At 40.5% G+C, this 20,606-nt stretch overlaps 1 protein-coding gene across 19 annotated transcripts in view; it reads right to left on the bottom strand.

The window, feature by feature from the left end:
* Positions 1-20,606, bottom strand: part of RNF14 (ring finger protein 14) — a 121,256-nt gene that overhangs the window by 76,962 nt on the left and 23,688 nt on the right. For 3 of the 19 annotated variants that reach the window (XM_063810794.1, XM_063810791.1, XM_063810795.1), the window contains 7 exons: positions 18,410-18,583; positions 15,515-15,674; positions 10,446-10,973; positions 8,943-9,171; positions 5,742-5,914; positions 4,366-4,496; positions 133-1,569 (listed from right to left, as the gene is read on the bottom strand). In XM_063810794.1, the coding sequence (XP_063666864.1) occupies positions 1,512-1,569; positions 4,366-4,496; positions 5,742-5,914; positions 8,943-9,171; positions 10,446-10,901 (1,047 nt within the window). In that variant the 5' untranslated portion in view covers positions 10,902-10,973; positions 15,515-15,674; positions 18,410-18,583 and the 3' untranslated portion in view covers positions 133-1,511. Of the gene's footprint in view, positions 1-132; positions 1,570-4,365; positions 4,497-5,741; positions 5,915-8,942; positions 9,172-10,445; positions 10,974-14,298; positions 14,451-15,514; positions 15,675-18,409; positions 18,584-19,620; positions 20,338-20,606 lie in introns of those variants that run through there. The other 16 variants (XR_008548090.2, XR_010157030.1, XM_001152825.6 and 13 more) reach the window with 15 other exon arrangements.

The following is a 20,606-nucleotide window of genomic DNA, read 5'->3' as shown; positions in this document are numbered from 1 at the left end:
GGTAAAAGAGATGCTATTCTGTGACCTTTTTTTTCTTACTTTAAGAATATGTTATATGCCGAACAGTTTTAAAATGTGATTAGTTGCCTTGGTGACAGAACAAATAGCAGCAACTCTGTTCTAATTATAAGATGATTTTTAAATTTATTTTTATTTTAAGACTAAGCATCCTCTTTGACAATCCAAAAACATAATCCTTGCTCACTCTGGACACACACACCTAAAACAGTTAAAAGTGATTCCTCAATTTGCAATAACAAAGTAGGAAAAAAAGAATACGTTCTCAAGCTGTAGTTCAATTTTTCTGTCCTCTTTTCCAAAAAATGTTACTTTGCTACCAAGCCTCCCACCAATGATAAGGAAAGACAATTTTTCAAAAAGCCAACAAAACCCAGAAAAACGAACAGGTATCAATTCAAAATTATCACCCAGAACACTGCTGTTGCAAAAAAAGAGTATGAAGCCAAATTCCCATAGCTTGTTAGAGAAGATCTTTAAAAATAATTCAGAAAGTTAGGACTGGAACTACTGTAGTATAGACAGGTTATACTGTCACTATATGCATATACAGTGGTAAATGCAGATATAATTCAAGAACATTCAGCTTGGGAATATATTAAGCTTTCTCCTATTCCAGCAGAGGAAATAAAAACATGTGTTCCTGGAATTAATATTAAAATCATCCTTACAAACAGAAGGTAGGGCAAAGGTAAAGAGAGAGAATGTGGAACAAAAGTAGCAAAGACAAGCCATTTTGAATCTAGGTTCTAACACCCAGGAAAGCTGAATAGAACTTAAATTCTTCTGAGCCAGTATCACTAAATTCTAGATTTGGCCTGAAACCAGTGGACCATATACACCACTAATAAATATCAAGTGCCCCACAGTGTTTGTGGTATTAAAACATATATTATAAATTTCCATTCTGAAAAGCAGATCAAAATGACACTGGACCATCCAGTCAGTTACGGAGTAAAGGGCTTCCTCCAAAGAGAACTGACTTGGCAGAAATTTAGGTTGGTAGGAATGTGATTAACATGGAGTAAACGAGATCAGGTTCTCAGTATAATTTTCATAAGGCTTCTACCCACTCCAGTTGTAAGGAATAGTACTGAGGGAACTCCAACAGAATGTCTTAGAAGGATGCTTCTCAGAGACAAAGGGTCTCTAAGTTTAACTCTTGACCCCTCTTCTCCTTACCTAAAGCTTGGGGAAGAAAATAAATATTTAATTTTTAACTATTCAGAGCTTTGGGCACATTATAATATTTAATATTCTGTAGTTTAATTTTCTGAACCTTTGGCTTATAAATTTTTCTCAACTTACATTTAAAAAGGTATCAATGCACCTTCTTCAGTAGTACCACATGAAAATATAAACCTCATTCTTCCATATCTTCTACGCAGGAAGAGTGAATGAATAGTACCCTAAATATCCCGCAAAGTTACTTTGTGTACTTGACGGAAGATTAGGGAAAAACAATCCACTTCCATATCTTGAGCAGTAGTTAACTAGTCTTCTACCTCATCTTCCCAAATATCGTCGTCAACATCCACAGCATAAAACAGCCTGGAAGCATTAAAAAAGGTACATTTTTATACACTTGAACGAAACAATATAAATTGCCTCTCCGCTGAAAAATATTTTTTGTACTCTTATAACATCTTTGTACATCTTTTCTTCTCCTTTAATCATTGCACTGAGGAGGGCTGAAATATGGGTCCCTCTGAACAATCTACCCTAAAGTTAGTTAAGAATGGCCCATTTAAGGTGGATGAGTACCTGTCCAGCTCCATTCCCACTGGCCTAGAAGATTTAATTGGCTGTCTTTTAGCCTTAAGTCCCTTGGCCATAGGGATCCCACTGAGGGCCTAGATGGAGGCGAGGCAGGTTAGCCACACCACTCCAGCAATGATATGGGACAAAATAAGTTTGACCATCAATGCTGCCTCTGGCAAATCTCAGCCAAAAAGGGGAAAATGAGAAATAAAAATGATACCCTAAGCCCCACAACCAACTGAACAGACCCTCTCCTGGCCAAGGGAACCCCAGAGAAACCCTGAAAACAGTTCCCGGCCATGATGGGATGGGAGGCCAGACACACCTGGTCATACCCCCCTCCCTCACTGACCACCATTAGGCTTTCTTTCCCTAACGGTTCAAACCAACCCTTTGGGAAGACTTGCTCCACCGCTGATATCAACCAACTGCCTGACGCTGCCCCTCCCTTCTGCAGTTTTGGCACAAAAACCGACCAGCATTTCTTCCTGCCAATAGACCACTGACCATGGAGTGGTTCTAGCCAGTCTATGGAGGATGTGGACTGAGGTTTTCATGTTCTCTGCTTCACCTTTTGATATCAGAGAACTCCCCCAGAGATCATGCTAATGCCACCATTTTTTGAACATGGGTCCCCTGAAGGGTAATGAAGCTCAACTGCACATGCAGCGTATTTCTCCTTTCATAAATATTCATGACTCCTCCTATACCTTACTGAATATGTATATCTGGCTATCTTGTAGGGCATAAATCCCTGTCTTCCTCTTCCCATCCTTAGAGTGTCTGTTTCCAGCTTCTGGCTAAAGGCTATGCTTCCCAACCTGTCATAACAGCCACCTTGCCGGCTTCAACTCTTTATGAGAAATAAAGCTCTCCTTTCCAAATTAAAACAAACGAACAAAACAGTCCTTTTAGAATCCAGACAAATTCTCCAGGGCCAAGGATAAACAATAATGGGGGATAGGTATCACAAAACTGATACTCAGCGTATACAATACATGGAATAAGGCAAGACTGGGGAAGTCAGGCAATTTAAACTGAACTCTTTCGAGACACTATTATTACTATTACATGCTCATCACTCCATTCTATCTTCACAGTCCTTGCACCCTCCATTTGTAGAATGTTTTGTAGCTGTCAATTTGTCTTCCTTTCCTTATGTTATCTACAATTTATGCAATTTCCAACACTAGATTCCCAATAGTTCATGGCAGGGCTTGTTTCTTCAATTTCTCTTACAGTTTCACAATACCAATGTGTTTACTTAACAGACACCTCTTAACAAAGATCATCAACTGATGCTGAAAGTGGAGAGCTCTTGGAGAACAGGATATTCACATTGTGCCATGGAATCACCCCACAGATTACTTCCTAATAACAAAATGGAAAACTTGCCTTTACAATAAAGCAAACTGTAGAAATGAGCACCACACTAATGAGGGACATCATGGACCTCTTGATGTGATCCAATATGGAATACACATCACTCCTCAAGAAGTATCAGCATAAAAAATGTTATTCTAAATCGAATCAAACTTCAGTCTAGACCTAACTTCCAGTTTATAGCAAATAAGAGAAGCAAGCTAAAGGACACCATGGACAAATAAAAGTCTAGAAGGTAAGACGTTATATAAGATAACTGACCTGGACTCTTCAAAAAGTGAATGTTTTGCTGGGTGTGGTGGCTCACGCCTGTAATCCCAGCACTTTGGGAGGCCGAGGCGGGCAGATCACGAGGTCAGGAGATCGAGACCATCCTGGCTAACACGGTGAAACCCCGTCTCTACTAAAAATACAAAAAAATTAGCCGGGCGTGGTGGCAGGCGCCTGTAGTCCCAGCTACTCAGGAGGCTGAGGCAGAATGGCATGAACCCGGGAGGCGGAGCTTGCAGTGAGCTGAGACAGCACCACTGCACTCCAGCCTGGGCGACAGAGCGAGACTCTGATTCAACAAAAAAAAAAGTGAATGTTCACAAAACACACACACAAAAAAGGTGGGCCAAAGCTTTTCTGTATTAAGAGACTAAAGAGATAGAACCAAATACAATGACTGAACTTGTTCAGATTCTGGTTCAATCAAATAGCTTTAAAAGATATTTTCAGAAATAATTAGGAAGTTTCAAATATGTTTGTTTACTAGATAATAGTATGCCACTATCATTAAGTTTTTTAAAAGTACTGTCATTATGTAGAAGCATTTCCTTATCTTAGGAGAAACGTGGAAATATTTAGAGTTGAAGCATTATCATAACTCCAACTTCATGTAGTTCAGTAAAAATGTTAAGGGAACAAATATGGCAAAGTACTATCAACTGTTAATTTGGGTGGAAAGTATCCTACTATTCATAGTCCTATCCTTTCAAATTTTCTGTTTGAAAACTTTCACTATAAAAACTTCCAGATGGTGTATATTCTCATTATAAAACTCATTTTTGAGAAAATAATATAAAAATTCCTTTATAGGGGAAAACATGTAAGAGAATTCTCTAAATAAGTCCAAGTACTTAAATAAAACACTGGATTTGTGGTCTGCAAATCAAGTACCAAAAATTGCTGGTGAGCCTGAGGAATTCCGTGTATACATACCGGTTAAAACATGGTGAACCAGGGTCATTGAAATGTTTGTAAGGGTTTGCTCTAGAGAGAGAACCCATGCAAATCCAACAGAAATATTGCATACAGCCAGTACATGTCATCTTGTTACATCCATCTAATTTCTGGTGGGAAGGATAGAAAGAGAAAAATATCAAGGCTGTAAAAGCAGAAGAGACAGCACATGCCAAAATGATTCAGTACAACATGGTCTTGGTCCTCTCCCTTTTCTTATGCAGGGTTGAGATATCAATGTAACACACTGATGACTATGTAATTCTTTCTATTTTGCATTAGAAGTAAAATACAGAAAATAGCTAGTGTTACTACAATTAGTTACTTGGCACAATCTCTTCTGACAAGCAGTAGATAAAAATCACACACGTATAACGGAAAATGTAGTTGGATTAATATTAAAATGTTTGGATGTAACGTGTGGGTTTTTAATTTTTACAGAAATCTAAGTAAATATTTGGTACCAAGTCCTCCACTCTGTCATAGGGCTAAGGTATGTCAAAAGTGATTATATGGCCAGGTGTGGTGGCTCATGCCTGTAATCCCAGCACTTTGGGAAGCCAAGGTGGGCGAGTCATTTGAGGTCAGGAGTTCGAGACCAGCCTGGCCAACATGGTGAAACCCTGTCTCTACTAAAAATACAAAAATTAGCCAGGTGTGGTGGCTGGCGCCTGTAATCCCAGCTACTCGGGAGGCTGAGGCATGAAAATTCCTTGAACCTGGGAGGCGGGGATTGCAGTTAGCTGAGATTGCACTACCGCACTCCAGCCTGGGCAAGAGAGACTCAGTATCAAAAAAAAAAAAAAGTGATTACATATAGTCCCAGTTTCCTTAACTGGAGCCCACTATGTTCAGTTCAGACATAACAGATTAGAACAACAGAATCAAATGCTAAGATGTATTTTGATTTTAAAACATATTAAGATTTTTGTCAAGAAGCAATAGATCTGTCTAATTATTTTGACTCAAATTAATTCCTGAGTGTATCTTAAACAGGTGTGCAGCATTCCAGGATAAATAGTTCTGAGAGATCAGATTTGATTTTTTTTAATCACATAGATGAGGTAAGAGTTGACCATAGCTCTAGTATGCCCTCCTTACAACCCATTCAATTTTGAGGTGGATACAATGTGAGAACAATGGTCACTGTAAGCAAACACTTTGAAAAGGGAAGTCTACAAACATTTAAGGTCGATAACAAGATCTAATAGTGAAATTTCCACCTTCCACGTAAGAAGGTGTAATAATACCAGCATGTGTTTTGTAAGTCATAAAATTGACTAGTAAGGCTTCTTAAGGTAATCATAACATCCTTGCAAGTCTGATGGCCTCCAAGTCTGTCCCAAAACATTTACCTCTATGGGAGTTCCACAACATGGGCAGCTCTTTGAGTTCTTCTCTAGCCACTCCTTACTTTCCATCTCTTCCAGTGCCTTCTGAATCACTCTCTTACCATACCTTTGATCCAAAAGTCTTTTATTAGCCTCATCTGCTTGCAGGTATTCATTTCGTAAGTCCATTAATTTCTCTACAAAGTGAAATGGAAAATTAACTTTTATATAACTTTGTAATTCTGACCAAAAATCATTACAAATGGCTATAATCTTCGACTATTCAATAATGTTATTCCTAGAACTTTATCATAAGGAAATAATCCAAAGTCATATGCATGGAGATGCAGAAAACAATGGCAAAAAAATTAAATTTCTAAGGAAATAATTATGTTTGGAAGAGCCATTTAATGACATAATATTCAATTATTAAAAACATAATTAGGTTCACTACAAACCAATTAAAACACTCATCACAGAATCCAGAAAAAAAGTATATTTATGTTATAACCCAGTAAAAATTATACATGCACAAATGATAACAAATGGAAAGGAATCCCCCAACTAGAAAAGATGTATCTGCTAAAAGTGGTAGAATAAGATAGGCTATTTTTTTCCTTTGATTTTGATTTCCTAATGTTGGTATGTTTATGCAACTACAAGTATGCAGTTAAAGACTGACTTATCTAGAAGACACAAAGGTTGAAACAGACATTGATTTTTCCACTAAGTCAGCACCATTCACTGTTTGATAATGAAGAGGCCTACCAAATACAAAGGCACCTCTGGCTTAAGGGCAAAGACTACCTCTTCAATTCTGTGTAAAAAAAAAAAATCAGTGAATAAAACTTACCACCCAAGTCTCACCCTGTACTATGCTTTGCTACAGGTGCTGAAAAGTTTTCCCTCGATACTATTCAATCTGGCTTCTACTGCTCTATCATTTAACTGAAATGGAACAGGTAACCAATCCCAAAGGCTTTACTTGCAGACAAAAGGCTTTTGTTCACAGTTGTATTACCTTAATTTTTCAACACAATTAATTAAAGAGTTTTCTCAACAATGTTCTAGTTATTTTATCAGTTTACTTTCCTCACATTATTTGGAAGTCTATCTCCCTTTTAAAGCAAAAGACATCTTCCGGTATAGAATCCTATATCCTATCTCCACTCTTTGCTTTCACCTGTGAATTCTTTCTCTGTGTAGTACATTCCCACAGCTTCATCACCTCTACTTCAATGTAGCAGTGAAGCAATGTAAATCTCATCCCTCTAATAATTCAATGCATTTTTGTGTTCCTAGGCATCCTAAGGACAAAGGTTATATTGCTTTAGTCTTCCCAAAATAATAAAATTGTTAGTATTTCATATTTTATATAATATATACCTACAAAGAGAGGGAGAGATTCCTAATTTTGCTAAAGCCCTGAATCTATCTTCAATTTCTTCCCTGAATGCTGTGAAACACCTGAAATGTACTGTTGACTTTTAATGAAAAGGTTACAGAAGTCTAAAGTAAAGGCTTATATTATACATTGCTAAGTTCTCCATCCCATCTGGCCTTACCTTCTACAAGGTGCTGCCTGAGGCAACTGAAATTATCTACCCACTCTTTCCTCTCACGGTACTTTCTTGGAAATAATGACAGTCTGCTGACATTAGCAAGTAATAACTACAATAATAATAGCATTAATAATTACTATTTTTCTTTTTCCTCTTTTTTTTTTTGAGACAGGGTCCCACTCTGTCCCCCAGGCTGGAGTGCAGTGGCGCAATCTGGCTCACTGCAGCCTCTACCTCCCGGGTTCAAGCAATCCTCCCGCCTCAGCAACCTGAGTGGCTGAGACTACAGATGTGCACCACCACACCTCGTTAATTTTTGTATTTTTTTGTAGACACGGGGTTTTGCCATGGTGTCAAACTCCTGGACTCAAGCAATCCGCCCGCCTTGGCCTCCCAAAGTGCTGAGATTACAGAGGTGAGCCACTATGCCCAGCCCCATTCTGCATTTTACATGTATTAGCCCACTGTTTCTCAAACTATTTATGGTAAAGGCCCAGTTTTTTTTCTCTCTGATACGTCAAAGATCAACACTTTTATAAGATATAACCAGGTTTGCTTGATTTAATTTTTTTAGAAGCAGAGTCTCACTACATTGCCCAAGCTAGTCTCAACTGAGGCTCAAAAGATCCTCCTGCTGTAGCCTTCTGAATAGCTAGAACTACAGGTGTGCACCACCACAGTCAGCTAACAATCAATTATTAGAAAAATGAAAAAAAGTCTAAATTTTTATTAGATTTGACATAAAATTATGTGAAATCACTATAAAAGTTTCTAACCCTCTCAATTTCTATATATTATACACCAATTAACAAATATAACAATTTTGAATAGCACGATATTCGTTCCCTTCATCCTTAGAATAACCCCGTGAAGTTATTGTTATCTGCTCTAGCTGCAATTTTGTGAGATAGCTGTTATCATTATCCCTGTTAGTCTGAAGAAGACTAAGCCACCAAAGTCCAATTAAATCGACGTTAAGGGCCTGATTTATGATTCCTTACGTAGACTGGAAATGGCAAACACATTTCACTCCTGTGTCTACTTCATCAGAGGGTAGCTTTCCGAAGTGCCATGTTGAGGAAGATTCTGAGGCCTCTCTGGGCTCAAGGAGAAAGCATTTGATGACTAGTCAAACACATGTGCCATGGAGACAAGAATGGCAGCTTAGATGCCCTGCATTGGCCATCCAGGATCTACATTATTCCATGTTCGTATACAGAATTTCCCGTGCCATTCCTTCTCCTGGAATGTTCCTCCCTGGTATCTGCACGGTCTTTCTTACCTCCTTCAAGTCTTTACTTAAACCATTTGCCAATGAGGCCTCCCCTGTTTTCCCTAACTAAAATCCCAAGTCCCCTCCCCTTCAGAACATTTCATATCCTGTCCTTGCTTTATTTCTTCTGCCTCTTCAGCACTTACCACCACCTAATATCCTTATTTTGTTTTTCTGTCTCCCCTAGTAGAATGTGAGTTCCATGAGGGCAGAGATTTTGTCTCTTCTGGTCACTACTACAGCCCCAAGGCCTGAGATAGTCACTGACACAGAAATATCTGCTAAATGAATACTTCCAAATTGAAGAATGAAGTCATAAGGCCCTGGTAGTAGAGTGAAATGTGAGGGAGAGACTGGGGATGGGGGTTTGGGTTCACAGTTAAAACATACCTGCAGTCACCTTACATGGAGAGACCCCATGGTAGGTCAACCTGCACAAAGTACAGAAGGCAAAATTGCAGCTGGAGCAGATACCCATGGTGCAGCCAGGTTCCTGCATCACAGGCAGCTGGCAGCACGGCCGGGGGCAGTACACCACATCTGCCATCAGGTCCAAGGAGGACTGGAGGAGAAGGCGGTCATAACGGGCAAATAACTCTGCTTCCACTAACTCTTTGACCTGGAGGGAAATACAAAACACCATAGGTTTGATGATTCCACAACCAGTTCTGAACCTGAGGCGATTCTTAGGATGCTAGTGTAAACCAGATGGGCACATAAATTAAAACCTCTCTTTCACTTCAAAATCAAACCAAGTACATTTTGACTGAGATGACAATTATAGGGGTCTACACATTTGTTAAAACTAAGCAAAGTGTCCAATTTATTTTATATTTTAGTTTTATTTCTTTAGAGATGGGGTCTTACTCTGTCGTCCAGACTGGAGTGCAGTGGTGCAATCATAGCTCACTGCAGCCTTGAACTCCTGGGCTCAAATGATGCTCTACCTCAGCTTCCCAAGTAGCTAGGACAACAGGCACTTGCCATCATGCCTGATTTTTTTTTTTTTTTTAAGAATGGAGTCATGCTATTTTGCACAGGCTGGTTTTAAACCCCTAGCCTCAAGCGATCCTCCTATCTTGGCCTCCCAAAGTGCTGGGATTATAGGTGTAAGCTACCATGCTAGCCTTGTATGATTTAAATGTGTAGTTTATTTTAAGTAAAATTATGCTTTAATAAGAAAACAAAAAACTGGCCAGGCGCAGTGGCTCACACCTGTAATCCCAACACTTTGGGAGGCCGAAGCGGGAGGATCACTTGAGGTCAGGAGTTCAAGACCAGCCTGGCCAATGTGGTGAAACCCCGTCTCTACTAAAAATACAAAAAAAATTAGCCGGGCATGGTGGCGGGTGCCTGTAATCCCAGCTACTTGGGAGGCTGAGGCAGGAAATCACTTGAACCTTGGAGGCAGAGGTTGCCGTGAGCTGAGATCATGCCCCTGCACTCCATCCTGGGTGACACAGCAAGACTCCATCTCAAACAAAACAACAACAACAAAACCTAAGTAGGCTGTACTTCTGCTGAAGTCTATAAAAAAGTTGGTTAATCATTCTAAGAGACGTCCCCTTCAGATGCCAACCTCACACAAGAATAAGCTAGTGATTCCCCAAGGTTTATGGGATCCTACTAGCATATATACAAAGTCAATTATCACAATTACTTAATAACTACTTTAACACTCATCCTTGCCCACTGCAAGGCCAAAGGAAGCATTCCATTTGCTTAAGCAGTAGACTAAGACCATAGCATTTTTAATGGATACAGCAAAACAACCTGTGGGCTGGCTCCAAGGCCTCGGACTGCCCCATGAGCCCTATCAAGGAAGTTCCTGAGATGATATCTCCATTTATGGAAGAGAATTAGGAGGCAACCATCAGCAGGGTAAACAGTTACCTGACCAGGAGTGGCCACCGAAGGGCACTTTGGTTCTGGGCAGTTGAGGCATTGAACCTGGCCATCTCTGATCTGGATTTCAAAGTAGTCCTTCAAACAGGCTTTGCAGTACACATGCCTGCACTCCAAGAAGTACATGCATTCACTACCCAGCTTCTCACAGAAACAGATATTGCACAGGAACAATTTACTATTAAAGCATTTTATCTGCTGAGCTTGATCAAAGTCCAAGATTTCCTGGATCAGATTTGACAGTGATTCCACATCCTGCACTGCTCTCTCATCCACAATTTCCTCTTGGTCTACATCAGATCCAGCAGCTCCTCCAAAATCTAGCTCTGTGTTGGGAGAAGCTTGAGCTGTCCTTCTCTGCACTTTTTTCTGAGAACCAATCTTGAGCTCAAAAGGAGAGACAATATTCAAGTATGCTAGGGTCTCTTCCTTAAGAAATTGCATCCAGGCAAACAGGACCACGCTGCCACGGTGTTCTTCCCATAGGTTGTCTAAGTGCTTGCATAGAGCAGATAGCTAGGAGAAAACACATGAAGATGTTGGTGAGTTTGGAAAGATGATGCTGCTGCCAACTCCTGGTTTCCCTAGAAATCTTTTCCACTTGCAAGTTAGGCCCTTATTCTAACACTATTTTTTACTGCTGTGGTACACTGTGCTACAAAACAGTACAAACATTCTTACTGGAGCACTTCTTAAACTATTCGGCAACATGAGCCAGAGTAGAACATAAAGTCAGAAGCAAGAAGTACCATGAGAAGAAGAGAAATAGCAAGACTCCGTAAGGTAGAGAAATAGCTGTACATTTTAGCCACTGAAATGGAAGACTTTTTTCTGTTCTTTAATCTTTTAGTACTGCCATATACCTCATGTAGGACAAAGAGATCTAGTTCTAAAAATAAACTATTTTTCTTCCATTAGGAGTCCTAGCCCTGTTGGTATCCTAGAATAATGGTTAGAAAAAGAATAGTTTAAAAATACTATCCAAGTTTTAAAATTAATTCTTTCAGTTTTATCAAAAAGTTAACTCATCTGAAACAATCACTAACAGAATTCAACCTCAGAGTCCTTGTTCAGATTTACAAGCTGCTTTTAAGTAAGCAATCTGGGCTTATATCAGATCCTGGTTAATGGAGGGAAGCTGCCTGATATTGACCCTGGTCCTAATCACAAGCCCTCAGCAAGGTTTGGCAGCCATAGAGAAAGCTTACGCTTCCTAAGCTAAGCAACCAAAGTTAAATTATTTGGAATTTTCCTCTTTAAAAGTGGTCTGTTCAATTTGAAAGGCAAATGTAGGAGGATTTTCCATTAGAAATATAAAATATTTGTAACTAGAGCACAGGAATTATAAGCAGCTTTTCTTTTTTAGGTAAACATCGAAAAATATGCCTTCCAGATGGCAAACAAATTTTGTAAATTTAAATGACAAATGAAAAGGGACCAGATTTTCTGTTTCTTACACTCTGTGTAGTGCCACTGACTAAACCCTGCATAGGTACTACCTTAAATACTTATTGATGAGTTAAGATTGAACAACTAATGATTTTTCACATTTGCATAAATATCCTTATAAATCAACCATGCTTTTGAGAAATCTGCTAAAATCTGTAAAATGTGATAAATACTAAAAGGGAAGCTATGAGTGCTGTGTGAGCTACCAAGTCCTATGAAGAAGCCATTCTCCAACCTCTTTTCTACCCCAGTCCCTTCTCAAGAGAGGCAGCTGGGGCTAGGCGTGGTGGCTCATGCCTGTAATCCCAGAACTCTGGGAGGCCAAGGCGGGTGGATCACCTGAGGTCAGGGGTTGGTGATCAGCCTGGCCAACATGGTGAAACCCTGTCTCTACTAAAAAATACAAAAAATTAGCCAGGTGTGGTGGTGGGCGCCTGTATTCCCAGCTACTTGGGAGGCTGAGGCAGGACAACCACTTGAACCCACTAGGCAGAGGTTGTAGTGAGCTGAGATTGTGCCCCTGTGCTCCAGCCTGGGTGACAGAGCAAGACTCCATCTCAAAAAAAAAAAAAAAAAAAAAAGAGAGAGAGAGAAAGGCAGCTGGAATGCATGTAAATGGAAGGGGGACGGGAAAGAGACTGTGTAAGTATATTGGGGGAGGAATAAGGTTTTAGAAAACTAAAACCACTTCCCTCTGTCTACCCGCCCCAATTCAGGGAATGACAGCTCTATGTGTCAATTTCACCATTAACAGGTGAGAGTCATAATGCCAAGGAATCAGGGTACAGCAACAAACAAGAACTGAACCAAGAAGGAATATAAGAGACCAATTAAAATGTTAATTATATGCATAAACATTTATTTGATAAAGAATTCTACTGTAATTTTAGCTGTAACACATAAAACAACTCTCCTCCCCAGCACACACCCCGCCCCCAAATCCAGCATTAAGTAGATGCTGGTTAGCTGGAATCTGAAACCACAACCACGCATCCAGTTAATCTGTCCCTGTTTTGTGCGTGTGTGTGTGTGCATGCACGCACATGCGTGGATGTAAAGTATGAAAAGCTCTCTGGTGAAATAGGACTATGAAGATCTAAATAATTAAGCCAACTATCAGTGGCCTAAATGGCAAACAGTCTTGATATTCCTGGACAAATCAACTGTCTTGCATCTGTTGCCTCTGGCACAGACATTAGAATGTAAAGTAATACTCCTTTTTATTCTACCTGTGTTATCCTTTTTAAGGTTTAATTTTGCTTTTAAACGATAAGCTCTAGTTTGTGAAAGTACTCTCACTTAAAAGATTAGATTGGTGGATGGGGAAATGAAAACTGTATGATCCAAAGAGAAAAACTAATGAGCTATTCCTTGAGGTCAGCAACTCTGACAGCTTTTGTCTTTTTCTTTTTTTTTTTTTTTTGAGACAGGGTCTCTCTCTGTCACCCAGGCTGGAGTGCAGTGGCTCAGTCTTGGCTCACTGCAATCTCTGCCACCCAGGCTCAAGTGATCCTCCCACCTCAGCCTCCCAAGGATCTGGGATTACAGGGACGCACCACCACACTTGGCTAATTTTTGTATTTTTTGTAGAAATTGGGTTTCGCCATGTTGCACAGGCTGAGCTTTTGTCTTAATACACATTAGTCTATCAATCTTCATTATGACTTCTAGAAAAGCAGCTGCTGATTCATTATCTCTCCCAGAATGCTTTATATTATTTATATTTAGCTTCAAGCCATATTTATGTCTCAATCAAGAGTTGAGGTTGTTACTAGAAAAGTATATATAACCCAGAGGAAATGAGGTGCTTAACATAAGGCCTCAAGCCTTACTGAGATATCTACAGGAACTATACACATTTCTACTTGTATGCATTTATGTCTATGTGATACCAGTTGACTGTTATTTGTTATTAATACAGATTTTTACAAAGAAAATCAGTTATTGTATTCACTCAGAAAATTTGCTTATTATAACTACATTAGCTCAATTTTTAGTCCTAATTACAATGGAATCTTTCATTTAAGGAATGGATAAGAAACTAAGAAAAAAGTAGTATCAATGTCTAAGGAAAATGAGGAAGACCTCTTAGTCTCCATTATAATACAGATTAAACGGGAAAATAGCAAGACAAGAAAAGAAATAATATACTTGATTAAAAATTACTCCTACTACAATTCATGATTGTTTTAATTACTGCCATTCCTTTTAAAAACACCAAACATTTTCAATTTCTTAACATCAGGATTCACCAAGGCAAGGGAAAGAAATTACAAAACCAAAGCCATTTGTTTTTCATGCACTGAATTCAAGATCATTAAGATAGTCTTCAATTAAAGATGATTTTTAAGTTTCTAAAAATGGATAGGAAAAATTAAGTTTCAAGTCTAACCTGAGTTGGTGACAGCCATTTGCCACTAAGTGTGAATGAAGGTGGGGAAGAGGATGGATAATCTGGTGGCAGTTCAAAGTTCAGCACAAGTGGAGGCAGAAAGCAAATGGTGTATTCAAAGCCACTATTCTGGAGACACTCATTTGAATTGCCTGAACCAAAAACAGAGATTAGAAAGGATCAGTTGGTCAACACTTGAGTGTCCACTACTGTTGAGCAGCGCTCAAGAAAGACTTAATGCTTTAGTTGAGGGAATAAAAACCCTCCCCCAAAGCACTTTCTATTTCTTAATTTTAACTTGGTAGCCACCACCTTAAAAAAAAATCTTGTAAGCCCTTGAAAAATCTACTCAGCACCATGAAATGTATAATGAAAATACTACAACTTATTCTTGTATACACTTCTGGGTACAATTCCTAACACTAATGACCAAGGAACACACAATGTTTGTTTTGTTGTGGTTTGGTTTACAGTAGATGATTAAAGACACAATCTAGAGAAAGGATGTTCATTTCCATTGAACAGCATGACCTACTTAGACCAGCATGTCCCACTTAGACCAGCATGTCCCAACTACCCATGAATCAGTTGGGAAAATTTGTGCCAACACAATGATCTCAGGTTTGAGGATATGATATAGCACACAACACTCTCACAATCAAAGTTTCATTTAAATTACCACACTTACGTTCCTTACTCAATCCCCTTATAGTAGAAACATTTTGAGAAAGTGTGCATCAAAGTCTTCTGTAAATGTCTGTATCAAAAGCAGCAGTTTTGTTTTTTCTGAAGCAAAAGGTCACAGAGTAATAGCATGTGTCATATGTTTATAGTAGTTGAAATGATTCTGGAAACCAAATAGTATTAACCACCACCACTGTACTTGAAAATTTCTAAGTGTTTTCACATACATTCATTTTCTCTTTGATTACTGCTATGTAACAGCCAGTGACTCATGGCTGATAAACTGCTAGTTAGCAGACCAGGATGTATGAAATATGCAGGATAATATCCCTCTTCAGTGATCAAAAAGGTAGAATCAAATTGAAAACTGCTTGCCCCTCATTGCAATTTTCATTTAAAACAGAAACATGCATTACATCTGTAATACTACCACCTATCACTAATGCCTATAAACACAAAATGACAAATAGTTTAAGGTACACTAAGAAATAAAGAATAATACAAAAATCTGTTTAAGAAATTATTAACTAACCGCTCACAAATATCTTGAAATTCTGTGGCAAATCCAAATAGATCCTGGTTTCTCCACCTTGGACAGACTCTGCTTTTCTAAATTCATCTCCATCGTAAATACTTGCCAGGGCCAGCAATTCATCCTCCTGAGCTTCTCGATCTTCTGACGACATAAGGACCTGAAAACATTAAAATCAGTTAAGAACAGAAAATACACAGAGGCTGGCTGGGTGTGGTGGCTCACACCTGTAATCCCAACACTTTGGGAGGCCGAGGCGGGCGGATCACCTGAGGTCAGGAGTTTGAGACTAGCCTGGCCAACATGGTGAAACCCCATCTCTGCTAAAAATACAAAAATTAGCCAGGCGTGGTGGCAGGTGCCTGTAATCCCAGCTACTTGGGAGGCTGAGACAGGAGAATCGCTTGAACCGGGAGGTGGAGACTGCAGTGAGCTAACATCGCACCACTGCACTCCAGCCTGGGCGACAAGAGCGAAACTCCGTCTCAAAAAAAGAAAAGAAAAGAAAATGCACAGAGGTGGAAAAAGCTTAATGGCACAAACAACTGCAAAGAATTAATCGATATTATCACTTTTCTCCTAAACCAAAAACGACAGCCATATCTGGCATTCCATTAGTTTTGCAATATTAACAGTCTTTTTCAAAAGGGATGGTTGTGGTACTTCTAATTCCTGGTCTTATCAGTTAGATATTTTATGACTGAATTAGAGGAAAAAAAGCACAATCTGAAAATTTTCTTTGAAAAGGACAAATCACAAATTTATTTTGACTTGTCCACTGAACCTAGCAATGTGCCTGGCTCGCAAAAGTGGTCAAAGTATATTACACTCCTTTCTTAAGTTAATTTGCCAGGCGCGGTGGCTCGTGCCTGTAATCCCAACACTTTGGTAGGCCAAGGCGGGCAAATCACCTGCGGTCAGGAGTTCGAGACCAGCCTGGCCAACATGGTGAAACCCCATCTCTACTAAAAATACAAAAATTAGCTGGGTGTGGTGGCTCACCCCTGTAATCCCAGCTACTCGGGAGGTTGAGGCAGGAGAACTGCTTGAACGTGGGAGGCAGAGGTTGCAGTGAGCCGAGATTGCACCACTGCACTCCAGCCTGGGCGACAGAGTCAGACTCTGTCTCAAAAAAAAAAAAAAAGTAAATTTTTTAAATCCACAGGAATCTTTAGGGCAAGTTTTCTTAGCTTCAGCTCTATTGACATTTTGGAGTAAATAATTGTTGTTGGAGAGCTGTGTTATGCATTATAGAATCTTAACAGCATCCCCTGGCTTTTACCCACTAGATACCCAATAGTGGCCCGCTTCCACCCACAAGAGCTGTGACAACTGAAAATATCTAGCCAGGTGTGGTGGTGCTCGCCTGTGGTCCCAGCTACTTGGGGGGCTGACATGGGAGGATCACTTGAGCCTGGGAAGTCGAGGCTGCAGTGGGCCATGATAGCACCACTGCACTCCAGCCTGAGTGACAAAGTGGGACCCTGTCTCAAAAAAAAAAAAAAAATCTCCAAATAGCGCCAAGTCCTGGGGCAGGATGGGGGTTGGAGGCAAAATTGCTCCCAGGTGAGAAAAAAGTGCTTGAGGATGTGACAGGCATAGATATTATGGAAGAAAATTAGATAACTGAGCAAGCAGCAAAATAATATTACATTTTTGAAATAATAGATTTTGTCAAATCCAAGCAGTCACCAATTTAAAGATTTACCATTATGACTCAAGAATATTTAAAAGATAATAATTTTAAGAAAGATTTACCATTATTTTAGGTAATACTAAGAATTTAGCTACAAGGCCCAGGCACAGTGGCTCAAGTCTTTAATCCCAGCACTTTGGGAGACCAAGGCAGGCAGATGACTTAAGGCCAAGAGTTCAAGACTAGCCTGGCCAACACAGCAAAACCCCATCTCTACTAAAAATAAAAAAATTAGCCAGGCATGGTGGTACACGCATGTAATCCCAGCTACTCGGTGGCTGAGGCACGAGACTAGAGAATCACTAGAATCCAGGAGGCAGAGGTTGCAGTAAGCTGAGATTGCACCACTGCATTCCAGCCTGGGTGACAGAGACAGACTCTGTCTCCAAAAAAAAAAAAAAAAGGAAAGAAAGAAAGAAAGAAAGAAGAAAGAAAGAAAGAAAGAAAGAAAGAAAGAAAGAAAGAAAAGAAAAGAAAGAAAGAAAGAAAGAAAGAAAGAAAGAAAGAAAGAAAAAGAAATTAGCTACAATTAAAGTATGAACTGGCTGGATATGGTGGCTCATGCCTGTAATCCCAGCACTTTGGGAGGCCAAGGCAGGAGGATCACTTGAGGCCAGCAGTTTGAGATCAGCCCTGGCAACATAGCAAGATCCTGTCTCTATAAAAAATTAGCCAGGTGTGGTGGTGTGTGCCTGTAGTCCCAGCTACTCAGGAGACTGTGGCAGGAGGATCGCTTGAGCCTTGGATGCTGAGGCTGCAGTGAGCCGTGTTTGCACCACTGCACTCCAGCCTGGGGGACAGAGCAAGACCTTGTCTCAAAAAATAAAGTATGAATCAATGTTTTTTAAAATAGCATCAACTGAAAGATACAGCAATTTCAGATAATTTAAATGTGGAAAAAATATGCAATGAGAATTTACAAAAATCATTTTAATAAAACAAAACTACCAGTCAATTAAAATATTGAACTACAATTGCATTTGCAAATATCCTCCCTCACAACTAAAATATTTTTAATTAAAATGTACATAAGTAAAAAGTTAGGATTTTTTACATTCTAAAAGGTCATACTATGAAATTTAAAATGATTTCATTTTCAAAAAACACTTTTTTTCTAGGAGATGTTAGTTCATGGCTCTGCTTAAGCTGCATCCCTATCTAAGACACAATTACATGTTCTACTTGAGGTCAGTTAGTACCTGTTAATAACAATCAGAAGAAAAGGATATTAACACCGCAGTCTGTATTTCAGCTCAGAGTGGAGTTCATGCAAATCCCATTTATTCTCTAACTGGTGGAGCTGAGACTGCTGCAGCTGGGTAAGAGGCCAAGATGTGGAACTCATACTACATATATTATGAAAATCCTGCCATCTGCAGAAAATAAATACAAAAGATGGTGTTAGGACCCTCTCCAAATTAAAATTCTGAATTTCCATGATCACCGCTTAAGTCAAACATATCCTAACATATAGCCAATCCTAATCTACAGGTGCATGTTACTCTCCTAGGGCAGGCTAACTGAGCCATGTGGTTAAAGGAGTATTTGCATGTCCCCAGCAATGACTGAGGACTTTTTATCTGTCTGCCCTCAGCTATGGGAGGAGCTAAGGAGGAACACCAAGGTCATATGAAAGTACAGGACACCATGCCCCATAACAAACAACCTCTTCAGTTTGTTTTTTGTTTTGTTTTTTTCTCCTTTCCTCTTCTGCTTCTTGTATTCCTTCATTTGCCATTCCCCTCCAGTTTTTCCTCTCTTGTTCATGAATTAACCCTGCCAGTGGCACTCAAGGTTAATTTTGGTAACAGAAAAATACTTAAAACAAGAGTACACAAACACAAACTTTTAAGTTTTATTCTAAATGCTTTAGAGCTAGGCTTCTTCACTGGGGTGAGGGGAAAAGGGAGTGTGGTCTATAGATGGGTTATGGAGAATACTATCAACACCCTAAAATTATATGCAAAAATACTATATACAAAACCATAATTAAAAACCAGATTCTCGGATGTGTAACTCCCAAATGAGATAAGAATGAGATTCAGAATCAATTTACATTAATTGAGCACCTACTATGTACTGTATTAGGTCCTTTCACATTGTTTTATTTTACTAGGTGGGAGTATATGGTGCTAATTGAATTAAGCTTTTTGTTTCTTCCTGTTAAAACATTTGCAAATGGGATGAGAGATTCATTCATGCAGTTTATGGTTTTAGGTTAGTGTTCTGCATCTGACTGCACATTAGAATCTTCTGAGGAGCTGTTTTTTAAAATCTCAATACCCAGGCCACACCCTAGAACAATTAATTCAGGCCTCAGTAGTTTTCCAAGTTCTCCAGGCGATTCCAATATGCAGCCAGGGCTAAGAACTTCTACTCCAAGCAGTTTCAACAGTTCCTCATGACCTACCCTACAAGATTTCAGCTTGTGAAGCTGTCACTTGGAATCCAGTACCTCAATTCAGGTTGCTAACCCCCATTTCCTTCTCATTCTATCCATTTGGTCTTCGGGTGTCCTAGTCTGGGTTCAGCTCGCCACTTGGCGTGCGGCGTCGTTTGGGCGACTGCCCAAAAACAGGGGCAGGCCCAAGGCTAGCTATCCGCCCCAACGCTGGGATCAGAGGGCGCAATGCGGGTGTGTGAGCTGCTGGCCAGCCTGGGGCGTTCCGAAGGAGCAGGGCCCACACCTTCCCCTTCCTCCTCAGCGTCCCGAAGGGAGTCCCAGCCAGCCGGGCTGCGGACGCCCGGTCCCGGATTTGAGGGACTGAGGCCCAGTGTACAGTCCCAGCCCGGTCCCCTTCTCTGCCTCGCGCGCCCCGAGAGCTATCCCCACCGTACCTTCCGGCCGCCCGGCAGTGCCGAACCCCAAAGTTCCGCCCTCCGCCCTTGCCTGGGGCCCACTCACCGCCGCCAGCCGACCAGGCCTAGAGACGCCCTGCTCAACCGGCGCGCCGCCTCTTCCGTTCTCGGGAGCTGTCAGCTGAGCCAGGCGGATCCCGCTGCTGCGGCCGCCGGCATAGGGAGGACTCTGCGCAGCCGCCGTGGTCGCCCCTGCCTCTCGGGCGCCTCCCGCAGGCCCAAGGCGGCGCTGCCGGCGCGACCATCGTCACCCCCACCACTGCGAGCCCTGTGCCCACAGGAGGCTCTTTTCAGTAGTTCTGATGGGGCCCGAGAATTCGAATTTTTACCAATCTCTAGAGGGGATCATGAGGCAGTGGTCTACCTAGGACAGAGACTCTCACAACAATCCCAGACCTGCTTCTCTAAGTGGACTAAGCAAGCCTACTTCCTCCCGTTTACCTTCTCAGAAATGCTGCCGGTCTTTCTGGCACTCCACTGTGGAAGCACGCATTCATCGCTCATGTTATAACTGTAACACCGACCGCATTTATTGAG

Source organism: Pan troglodytes, chromosome 4 (assembly GCF_028858775.2).
Source record: "Pan troglodytes isolate AG18354 chromosome 4, NHGRI_mPanTro3-v2.0_pri, whole genome shotgun sequence".
NCBI classification, from domain to species: Eukaryota; Metazoa; Chordata; class Mammalia; order Primates; family Hominidae; genus Pan; species Pan troglodytes.
The sequence above is the reverse complement of the archived record's forward strand: the minus strand, read 5'-3'. Positions and strand labels throughout refer to the sequence as shown.